At 39.1% G+C, this 11,554-nt stretch overlaps 2 protein-coding genes across 4 annotated transcripts; one reads left to right on the top strand and one right to left on the bottom strand.

Annotated features, from left to right (window-relative positions):
• Nucleotides 1-422: 422 nt before the first annotated feature.
• Nucleotides 423-4,195, top strand: LOC133849453 (serine hydroxymethyltransferase). Of its 2 annotated transcripts, none has more exons than XM_062285553.1 (3): nt 423-774; nt 2,206-2,405; nt 2,768-4,195. In XM_062285553.1, the coding sequence occupies exons 1-3, from the start codon at nt 550-552 to the stop codon at nt 3,972-3,974; spliced, it is 1,632 nt and encodes a 543-aa protein (XP_062141537.1). In that variant the 5' UTR covers nt 423-549; the 3' UTR covers nt 3,975-4,195. The 2 variants fall into 2 exon arrangements, with proteins under 2 accessions (XP_062141537.1, XP_062141538.1); XM_062285554.1 differs by lacking the exon at nt 423-774 and adding an exon at nt 1,447-1,466.
• Nucleotides 4,196-5,231: 1,036 nt separating this feature from the next.
• LOC133847634 (protein bric-a-brac 1) lies at nt 5,232-11,420 on the bottom strand. 2 transcript variants are annotated; one of them, XM_062282803.1, is made up of 5 exons: nt 10,874-11,420; nt 10,087-10,807; nt 8,852-9,088; nt 8,642-8,788; nt 5,232-5,544 (listed from the first exon to the last, which is right to left on the bottom strand). In XM_062282803.1, the coding sequence occupies exons 1-5, from the start codon at nt 11,141-11,143 to the stop codon at nt 5,264-5,266; spliced, it is 1,656 nt and encodes a 551-aa protein (XP_062138787.1). In that variant the 5' UTR covers nt 11,144-11,420; the 3' UTR covers nt 5,232-5,263. The 2 variants fall into 2 exon arrangements, with proteins under 2 accessions (XP_062138787.1, XP_062138788.1); XM_062282804.1 differs by lacking the exon at nt 5,232-5,544 and adding an exon at nt 5,680-7,883.
• Nucleotides 11,421-11,554: the final 134 nt, after the last annotated feature.

Here is an 11,554-nt window from a genome sequence, read left to right as displayed (position 1 = left end):
AGCCAGTTTCGCCGTTGGCGCCTTGCAACACTTAAAACAGAGTTGTGCTGTCGATGGCCTATCGAGCAGGCTTATCGATAATTGTCAAGCTTTAAGCATACAAAATGTAGTTTCTTATTTTCAGTTTTCTTTTAAATTCAGAGTTTGAATGTTAGAATTTTATATCTCTTAAAAATTTTAAATATTTTTATAGTTTCTATTCTTATTTTATTATTTTTTGCACTTATTTTTGGCCAAATGTATTTTTAAAATTTGCAGTTGTAAATTATCGATAGAGGAGAAAACAGCTGATTTTATGGTCGCAGCGGGAAGCAGCCGGTACTGTTCAATAGTAGAGACAAGGCAAGTAAACAACATTTTGTGCGATTACCACACACGGTCGGTTTGCTTATCAAAGAAAATGCAGGTCAGAGGGTATCTGTGCGTCAATGTGTTGAGAAGTTTGGCGGGCCACACCGAGTCTTTGCTGCTAGTACAGATCCAAACGCCAGAGACGCGGCATAATTGAATATCTCTGCGCAGAATTTCAACAGCACCACACTCACGATTATGATGAATCCACGATCTGTTGGGGTTATAGTGCGCCTCCCACATAGGTTGCAGTTGCAGCGGTGTGCGAATGCATTGAACAGTCACAGCCATAACAGGCACAACAGCTGTTTGGCGTACAAACAACGGCGACAGCCGATCAGCAACTTCGCCGTAACGACAAAGTTTTCGCCGTCAGTGCTTGCGGCAACCGGTGCGATCAGACACAGTTCAGACTCACGCGTGGTAAGTGCGTATTAAGAAAACTAATCTAGTTTTGTTTTTTTATTTTTTCTTTATTTGTTATAATTTATACAAATCGTAATCACTTTATTGACTGCATTATCGTGTGAGCAAGTGCTTGTTTTTTTAAGTGAAAAAATGTGCAAGTTTTCGCAGATTTCCTTTGTCTTTCTCGCTCTCTCTGACTGTGCCGGCAACACGTTTTAGTTTGTTGTTGTTGCTGTTTCGCTTCGCTAGCAACGCGTGGCTTTTAAGCTGACCTTGAAAGAACGCCTAAACCGAGTCACCCTGTGCTTCGTGCGCAGCTCATTTAAATAGTTAATTTTTGGCCCACACACACGAGATTCCTGATCTCCCATTTAAAACTGATTTGCAAGTTGCAAATTTTGCACCTGATAATAGCTGGAAACGCCCCAAACAATTATTATTATTAGCTTATACATATATGTACATATGCATTTCGGCTTGTTTATTTCTTTTCGCTGCCTCGCGCATCTGGCAATGATTGAAAAGTCAAATTACGTGAGGGTTTTTCATTTTTGCTGCTATGTAGTGTAATTGAGATGCTGATTTTTGCTTATAAGAGACGAACAAAAATTCTCAACTCAGCACTAAATCAAACAATTGTCAATTGTAAAGATCGGTTCTACGAAAAACAAGTGTAATTCTGCAATTGTGAAGAAATACTTATTGAGGTAAATACAACTAATTGCTATTCAACTTTTATCGCGTTGAAGTGGCTTTAACCTCATTGAGGTTATGTTAAACTGTGGCTTCTTCGAGTAGCTTCTTTCTAGATTACGACAACCTTGCGTCTGATCTGCTGATCTGTTGGGGGGCTCAACACAACCGAGTCTGAGAGTCTTATCTTATTGAACTTTCGACACCAAGGCTGGGTGATTACAATATGTACGCAAATAGATGCACTCCCTATCACGGGGGGGTCTCGTTATCTCCTGTTACTGTAATATGCAGTGGACAACAACTGACATATGACATATAGTAGCATATAGTATAGACGCAATGGTCGAGCCTTGCACATGCCAGTCGAGATTGTTTTGTGTAGTAATCTTATCGGAATATAGATTTCGTTCCATTAATTATATTTTTATATTGGATCACCGCTCAATTGCCAAGCGACGAATCGCTTTCCGGTTCTCGTTCCCGATCCTCTCTCCGATTGCCGATTACCGTCTTATCACTGTACAATTTTTCCTATACAATGTTTTTTTGAACCCATTGAACCCAATTGGTTGGTTAGTTCGAAAATATGCAAACAACCTCAGCACAAAAAGATCCACATAAATAGCTTGCATGCATCAGTGCATTAACGATCGTTGCCCCGAACGCAACAGCAAAATTCCTACTTTTGTTGATTAAATTCCAAATTTGATAATATTTTATTACGTAATTTACACACACACTCACACATAGAAAATGGCTGACCAGAAAATGCTGCAGAAATCTTTGGAGGAGAGCGATCCCGAGCTCGCCGATATCATCAAGAAGGAGAAGCAGCGTCAGATTGAGGGGCTCGAGATGATTGCCAGCGAGAACTTTACCTCATTGGCGGTGCTGGAGAGCTTGGGCTCGTGTCTGACCAACAAATACTCCGAAGGCTATCCAGGCAAACGGTAAGTTGGGAAAACTAAACGTTTCATTAATGTGCTTTTGAAATATGTGCAAGAGACGAGTATAATAATGTAAAAGAAAAACAAAAGTGATTTAAGCTAAGCAAGTCATTTGAAATCGCTTGCATTTATTTGTAATGTGAGTAAATATTGAGCATTAAAGTGCTGTCAACATAAAAATGAGCTTTCAACTTTAATGTGCTTTTACATCATTGCTGCACTGATCGTGTTCTGGAAAACTTTCAATATTTGTCTCTACTTACCCTATTAAAAGACGCTTTCAACTTCCAACTTCCATTGTGAAGCTTTAATGCGCTTTCGAAAATGAGCTTTTGATTAATGAACTTTGTTTTTCTTGTCTGCAGTTACTATGGTGGCAACGAGTACATCGATCAGATTGAACGCCTGGCCCAGAACCGTGGCCTGGAACTCTTCAATCTGGACAAGAGCGAATGGGGCGTCAATGTGCAGCCCTACTCCGGTTCCCCCGCCAATCTGGCCGCTTACACCGGCGTCCTGCGTCCCCACGATCGTATTATGGGCTTGGATCTGCCCGATGGCGGCCATTTGACGCACGGCTTCTTCACGCCCACCAAGAAGATCTCGGCCACATCGATATTCTTCGAGAGCATGCCCTACAAGGTGGATCCCGTGACCGGCATCATTGACTACGACAAGCTGGCCGAGGCAGCCAAGACTTTCCGCCCTCAGATCATCATTGCCGGCATCTCGTGCTATTCCCGTCTGCTGGATTATGCTCGATTCCGTCAGATCTGCAACGATGTTGGCGCCTATCTGATGGCCGACATGGCCCATGTGGCCGGTCTGGTGGCTGCTGAGCAGATACCCTCACCGTTTGAGTATGCCGACATTGTGACAACGACCACACACAAAACGCTGCGTGGTCCACGCGCCGGTGTCATCTTCTTCCGCAAAGGTGTGCGCTCCACACGCGCCAATGGCGAGCAGGTGCTCTACGATCTGGAGGAGCGCATCAATCAGGCCGTCTTCCCATCGCTACAGGGTGGACCCCATAACAATGCCATTGCGGGCATTGCCACCACCTTCAAACAGGCCAAGTCACCTGAATTCAAGTCCTATCAGGCGCAGGTGATCAAGAACGCGAAGACTCTGTGTCAGGGTCTTATTGATTTGGGCTACAAGGTGGCCACCGGTGGCACCGATGTCCACTTGGTGCTGGTCGATGTCCGCAGCGTGGGACTGACGGGCGCCAAGGCCGAACTCATACTCGAGGAGGTGGGCATTGCCTGTAACAAGAACACGGTGCCCGGCGACAAGTCCGCCATGAATCCATCGGGCATTCGTCTGGGCACCCCGGCGTTGACCACGCGCGGTCTCGTCGAGTCTGACATTGAGCAGGTGGTCAAGTTCATCGATTCAGCCCTGAGCATTGCCAAGGAGGCAGCTGGTGCCGCCTGCGGACCCAAGTTAGCCGATTTCGTGCAGACGCTCAAGGAGAACGAGGAGATCAAGCAGAAGGTTGAGGATCTGCACAAATGTGTCATCCAGTTCAGCAGCCAGTTCTCGTTGCCCGGCCAGAAGATCCTGTAAAACTTCCGCCCTCTGAAGACCCCTTTTTATTATTATTACTCGAAATTTGTTTCCAAATTCTCAGTAGATTTGCGAGTTTCCTTCAAGTACGCGTAACAAAAATTCCACGAGCGATGATCGCAAATCATCTAAATTCATTTATGTACACACACACACCCAAACTCTATTATTTAGTTATTATTAAATGAAAGTTGCTGCTTCAACTTTTCACATAAAATATATTTACATTTTGTTTTGTTTTCAATTCTTGCCGCTGGTCCACTTTATTTAGGTACAACCGTAACTAACACTAAATATGTACTATATGCTTTTAATTAATGCTATTACAAAATATATACCATAATTTTTTAAGAAACGAAATCTAATTTGATCATTGTGAATAAAACGTGACACAATCTCTTAAACCTGTTTAAACTCTTTTTGATTTAGAACTCTAATTAAATTTGCAGAGATTTCCATTTACTGTACATAGTACACATATTTCTGGATCGCTTTTATAAACTATTTCATATCATGGCGAATTTCGTTGGAATTCATTGACAACGTGACTTCTTTTTTGAGTTGTTCTGCATATAGTTTCCCTATTATATATTATTATTATAAAACGGAAAAATCGCATGTTTATCAAGTATTTAAGTAAATATTCGAGCACATTAAAATATACACTACATTTATGTACAAAGAGGAAGTGAACAGAACAGAAAATCTCAAATAGAAACAAGTAAATTATACAAAAATAAAAATTTCATAAGTACAATGTGAGCAAAGATGCCATAAAATGAACATGAAAACAATCTATAAAAATACCAAAATTTATAAATTTACAATTAGGAATATAAAAATGTGAACAAAGCTGTCATAAAATGAACGTGAAAATAGTCTATAAAAATTATACATTTAAGTATAAAACAAATTTTAAAATTGAGAATATAGAAATGTCATAAAATGAACATGAAAACAATCTCTGAAAAAACACATTTAAGTATAAAACAAATTTTAAAATTGAGAATATAGAAATGTCATAAAATGAACATGAAAACAATCTCTGAAAATTACACATTTAAGTATAAAACAAATTTTAAAATTGAGAATATAAAAATGCGAGAAAAACTGCCATCAAATAAATTAGAGCATAAACTATAAAAATTACAAATTTATAAATTTAACATGAAAACAATCTATGAAAATTACAAACTTTAATACAAAGCAAATTTTCAAATTCAGCTAAAAAAATACAAAAAAAAAATAGGATAGGAAATCGTAATGATCTAAGTCTCAGAATCTCTTGCTCAATTCAACGGATGATCGACAAATTCAATTTTGGTCAACTCTTTGCTGAGTCGCGCATCGCGATGGAAGCGTGAATTGTGCGTGGACAGCGACCACTTGGTCTTGAAGTTCTTCATGCAGATGAAGCACTCGTACTCCTTGCTCTGGATCTCCGAGTGCCTGGAGGCAATGTGGCGTCTCAAAGCGTTCATCGATTGCAATTGCCGCTTGCAGAAGGTGCAGATCAATGGCATCGCCACAGCGGCTGCATCTTCAGCCGTCGAAAGAGTCGAGGCGGCAGCTAAAAGAGAAGATAATAGTTGAATAAATTATCATTTTTAATTGTAGATTAAATCCTAATACATAGAACAAAAAAAACAGTCTTCAATTAAGCTGGAAATACGTTTAGTTCTTGGCTTTTATTATGTGTACTTGATTTTTCGACTTTCGTTTTTCGAATATTTATTTTTGCAGTTGCTTCAAAACATTATCTTTCCACCTTCTTTTTTTTTGTATTTTGTTTTGGTTTTTTTTTTTTAATAATATTTCTATATACATGCATATTTGGTTCTCTGTTCTCTGTTACACATTACACAAATATATCTATATATATATATAATTTATCTAAGACGCGGGGGGGACACCAAAAAATCTGTTACTTACAAAAAAAAATCCATGAAATACTTCGGATCAGACCGAAGAGCAAATTGTTCAGTTGACTGCACTTTTGTATTTGTATATAGAGTAATATAATATGGTATTATATTATGTTTGTTTCTCTTTCATTTTATTATTTTTGTTTTATTTTGTTTTGTTGGTTTCTTGGTTTGTCTGTCGTTTGCTGATCGTGACATCAAAAATTGTTATAATCGATACGATATATGTAAATATATATATGTCTATATATCATTTTCCTTCATATACATATATATGTGTTTTATAATACGTATGAGTTGTTCATTTAAGAATTAGCCTTCCAATTAACTAAGTATATATAATCTATATATATATTATCTTTAGTATGTGTGTGTTTCTGGGGGAGGGAGTTGTGTTTTGTTTTTTTTGTAGCTGGGAATTTTCACAATGATAAATATGCTTAAAACATAATTGTTTAAATTAAATACGCCAGTTGAATGGGCTTACATTTAAGGTATAATATATATTTAGTACTAGCTAAATTTTAGGGCGTGTGTTGGGAGCTTGTTTCCATCTCTCTTTTTATAAAGTAATCGATAATATACAGAAAAATTTAAGAAAAAAAAAACCTAATTCATTTTGTACAAGTTGTGTGTGTGTGTGTGTGTGTTTGGGATGTGTGTGTGTGTGTTGTGTTGAGCAAAATACATAAATACAAACACAAGTTATTCATATTAATTGTAAAATTCTGTTTCAACTTCTTTTTCTATGTACAATTCTTGTGATGTACGGAAAGGGAGACGCACTTTTTCTAACTAATCAAAAAACTCAAAATACAACAGAAAAAAAATTACACATTTATCAATTAAAAAACAATATATTGTACTCGCTAGATATATGTTACTCCTTATCTCTTTCTCTCTGTCTCTCTTCAACTGCATTTCGCAAGTAATTTCAATAGATATATTTAGTCTATATATTTAGGTATATAGATGACATGGTTTGGTCAACAGCAAGGGATTGGATGCACCAGTTCCACAAACTGTTTGACTTCAATGACTGAAATGGTTTTTGGTTTTTACTTTCTCATTTTGAATTTTGAAATTTTCGTTACAAATTTGTCAGGACAAATGGAATATTTCTACTTCACACACAGAAAAACTGTTTAAGGATATTGACAGCAGAAGACTTCCATAGATGTTGTTCATTGAAACTGTTTAAGAATGTTGACAGCAGAAAAAACTATTATAGATCCTATTCATGGGAACTTAATTAGTTAAAAAGTGTCCAATAGCTTTTCAGAGACTGCTTCGCACACTTTGGGAGGTGGATAGAATTCTTTATGAAGTCTTTAGACTCCACTAAGGAATTATTCAAAGCAGTCTCATTTCTTTATGCCAACAAAATCCTTCCGTTCTCTGCTAGTTCTATAAACAAACAGTTTACACAATGAGCTAACCTACAAATATATATATACTATATATTCTTGACTCTTTAGCTGACTGATGACTGACTGCTTCAATGTTGATCTGCATATGTGCGAAGTGTGTGTCGTAAATTTCCTTTGCCATAATTTTTTCGTGTGTGCATTTTGTTAATCTTTTGGACGTTATGTTGCTCCCTCTCTTTCTCTACATCTCTCTATCTATCCCTCTCTCTTTTTCTCTCGCTTTGTTAGTGCTGTCTCTCTCTCTCTCCATTCACTTGAATTGGGGATTCAATTGACACCGTGCTGCTGCTGCTGCTGGGTTGTTTGCTGCTGCTGCTGATGCTGCTGCACCTCAAAGATTGTCCATCAGTTCTCCGATTTGATGGCGACCTTCTGCTCATGTGAGATGCGTATGTGCTCCCTCAGGCTGTATTTGTTCTTGAAATTCTTATTGCAGAGCTCACACTTGCGCGGCGGTTGGGGCGTGTGTTGGGTGCGAATATGTCTCCAAAGATTCACCGTGGTAATAACCATTTTGCAAAACTGACATTCTGTCCATTTATTATTGGGTGAATCTAAAAATATACAGAAAAATAGGACAAATTATACAATCATAATTTTCGCAATTCTCGAATTTTGTCCCATTTCTGTTTTCAATTCACTCTCTCACTCACTCATCTCTTTTTGGGCAGGATTACGTTATAGAGAGACGTTATTATTTTTATTTACTATACTAGATATTTTAACAAACACTTTGGAGACATATTCGACGCCAAGAACAACAACAACAACGGAAAAATAAACATAAAGCATAATAATCATGAAGAAATCATGCATAATCTAAGCACAATTATAATAAAAACCAAGAAAATCAAATGTTGAAAATCCAATTCTAATATTTGTGTTAATTACATCAAAACTACTTTAAGAATTTGACAAGTTTCTTAGAAAGAAAAAAATCGAGTCTATAAGCTGAATATGAATTTCAAATATCGTACATAAAATATATTGCATTAATTTGAATTTGTTAGTATAGGGTAAAAACTATTAAGTTTAAGATAACTTTACTATGCTCTGTTTCATTAAATCGTTAAATAATCGAATCTATAATTAAAGAATTTAAGCGTTTCATACATTAAAATGAAACGCATTTTAACCAAGATATTACAAAATCATATACGATAAAAATATAGTTAAATTCACTTCTTTAGCTATTCTTCAAATTCAATTGAAACATGCTCCAAACATTTGATCGTAATTTTGCATATAATACGCATCCTTGCCAAGAGGTTCAGAAAAGGACAGCAAAGTTTAGGTTGAAGCAAACACTCACCGTTGGTGCCGCTGGCTTTGGTATCGGTTTTCACTGGCGTTACAGAAACTGTTGTCGCACCACCCGTCGTCGCACCGCCGGCATCATCGAGCACAGCCTGTGCGGTGGTTGTGGTTGTGGCACCGCTCGCTGTGCCCAGCAAACGTGCTAAAAAAAAACATATTCTCATTAAGTTTGTTTTTCAAAGTGGATAACACAAAGATGACTTACTCATTTCGATGGCAATTTCAGCATTATCGGGATCAGCTTGATATTTCTCTTCGATTTCAGACTCAGTTAGGATCTCGTATTCGGATGAGTATTGAGCCACAGTCTGTGCGGCTCCGGTGGTCGCATCCTGTGACGTTTGTGGTGTGGCGCCGTCCGACAGCCGATCGTCCACCTCACTGACTATATAATCGGGTATATCCATTTTGACGGCCCCTCGCAGAAAGGTCATATCAGCAGCTGCAAAGTCAGGAATTTAATATTGGGTTTACTAAACAGTTTCGATTACGTGAATCGGTTCGCTAGTGATATAAATATGTCAAGTGCAAACCGGTTCGCAGATGGTACAATATGGACAGGTTGATTAACAAAAAAAAAGGACAGCAAACTGGTTCACTATAAGGAGAATTATATTCCAATTCAAGTACTATGAACCGGTAAAAAAGATTACTGAATTTGAGTAGAAAACTTAAAGATGTAACTAGAGTATGCTAAGCAAAGTTGAACTATCGTTTAGTATTTTGGTTTGCAGTTTAGATACCGCGAACCGGTTTGCAAGGGATATAAATATGCCAAGTGCAAAGTTAGCTATTGCAAACTGGTTCACAGATGATGCAATATGTTAAAATGTCACTGAAGTATGCTGGGTATTGTTAATTAACAATAAAAGGACAGCAAACTGGTTCACTCAATGAACAAGCATATAAATAGGATTAATATGCAATTAAAGTATTGCGAACCGGTTCAAAGGAACACATAATTTATAAAAGAAACTAAATGATTTGACTTAATTACCGCATAGTAGTTTGGTTTGCAGTTTAAAGACTCCGAGCCGGTTCGGAAGTGATATAAATATACCAAGTGAAAAGATAGCTACTATTAACCGGTTCACACATGGTACAATTTACACAGTTAACTAGACAAAGTCACAGAAGTAAGCCGGTAAGTAAGTAAGCAATGTTAATTAATAATAAAATCATAGCAAACTGATTCACTATATGAACCAGCATATAAAGAGGATCAATTTGCAACTCAAGTACTGCGAACCGGTTCAAAAGTTCACGAAATTGTAAATAGGAAACTTAATGATGCGACTGAAGTACGTTAAGCAAAGCTGAACTACCATATAGTAGTTTAGTTTGCGGTTTAAGAACTGTGAACCGGTTCACAAAAAGCGCGGTTCACTAGGATTGGAGTGTGGCCAACGAGGAGCGGTTCGCTAAAGCTGCGGCACTTACTTTTCACAATGGTCTGCTCGTCCTTGACGGCATAATCGACCGTTTCGGTGGTGTAGATGTTGTCATCGTCATCCGAGAACGTAATCTTGCGTTTCTTCACGCTATTTGCCGTTGGCAGCGATACCGTATTGGTGATGGTCAGATGTTGCGTCTGCGCTGCCACCTGCTGTTGTTGTTGCTGCTGCTGCTGTTGTTGTTGCTGCTGCTGCTGCTGTTGTTGCTGCTGCTGTTGTTGTTGCTGCTGCTGTTGCTGTGGCGGTGCCGCCTGAACTTGAATGTGTTGTATCTGCGTGCTTTGTACATGATGATGTTGTTGTTGCTGCTGTTGCTGTTGTTGCTGCTGCTGCTGTTGTTGGCTTTGCTGCACTTGCTGCAACTGCGCTACCGCCGCAGCGGCAGCAACTTGTGTTTGAACTTGCGTTGCCGTTGCCTGCAACAGCGTGGCCGTTGGTATTTCGATGGTTTGAGTTGCATTCTGCGCCTGGGCAACAGTTGCCACAGCCACCTGCTGCTGCTGCTGTTGTTGCTGCTGCTGCTGCTGTTGCTCGTTGACGGCACGTATTGTGCTGGGTATCGTCTTGATGAGCTTGTGTTCGCTAATCAGCGGCGCCACCGGCAACTGCGGCTTTTCCTTCTCCTCAGCTGTGAGTCCTTGAACCGCCAGCAATTCAGCTGTTTGTAGAAACGATTGCAGCGCCTCTTGTTGCACATTTACCTCGCCCTAAGAAGATATATAATATGTTAATATATAGGTCAGATATTTGGATGCTTAAATACAACAACTTACCTGGTACATAAACTCCACTATGGAATTGAGATCTTCGAATTTGATAAACTTAAATATAATGACAGGATGCGGATGCGGATTCTCTTTGAAGATCTCCTTGAAGTACGACGAACATGACGACAACACCACCTTGTGTGCCTTGATTTTGCGCCCATCGACGCACAAGCTGACATCGACAAAGTCATCGTTGAGCCTGTGGTTGTCCAGCGAATACGTCAAATGCCGCAAATAGTTGTTCCAGCGCAATGAATACTGCTGTGTAGTGGCCATCTCTCTCTCTTCCTCCCTCGCACTTCTCCTGCGCTCGCGCTATCTCTCTCGCACGCAACTCTTTCGCCGCCGACGCCGTTGTCGATTTTGGTCTTAATCCAATTAACAGCACAATGCTGCTGCTGCTTTTTGGTGGACAGCCAGCCAGCGGCCACCCGCCGTCGTTGCCCGCCCCCTCCGCACTCTACACACTGTAGAGATAACACTACCGACAACAACAAGAACCACACGACGTTCTCGACGAAGAAGAAGCAGCTTAACTGCAGTCCCAATTTTATGTTAGCTGCCAAATCTCGCGCTTGCAAATTTTCATACAATTAGTGTTTATATTATTGTTGTATGTGTTGTCGCAGCATACGCATTTTGCATCCACAATTGCACTTATTATAATTAATTTAATTTCCAACTTGT

Source organism: Drosophila sulfurigaster, chromosome X, assembly GCF_023558435.1.
Source record: "Drosophila sulfurigaster albostrigata strain 15112-1811.04 chromosome X, ASM2355843v2, whole genome shotgun sequence".
NCBI lineage: Eukaryota > Metazoa > Arthropoda > Insecta > Diptera > Drosophilidae > Drosophila > Drosophila sulfurigaster.
This window is presented reverse-complemented; position numbering and strand designations above follow the sequence as displayed.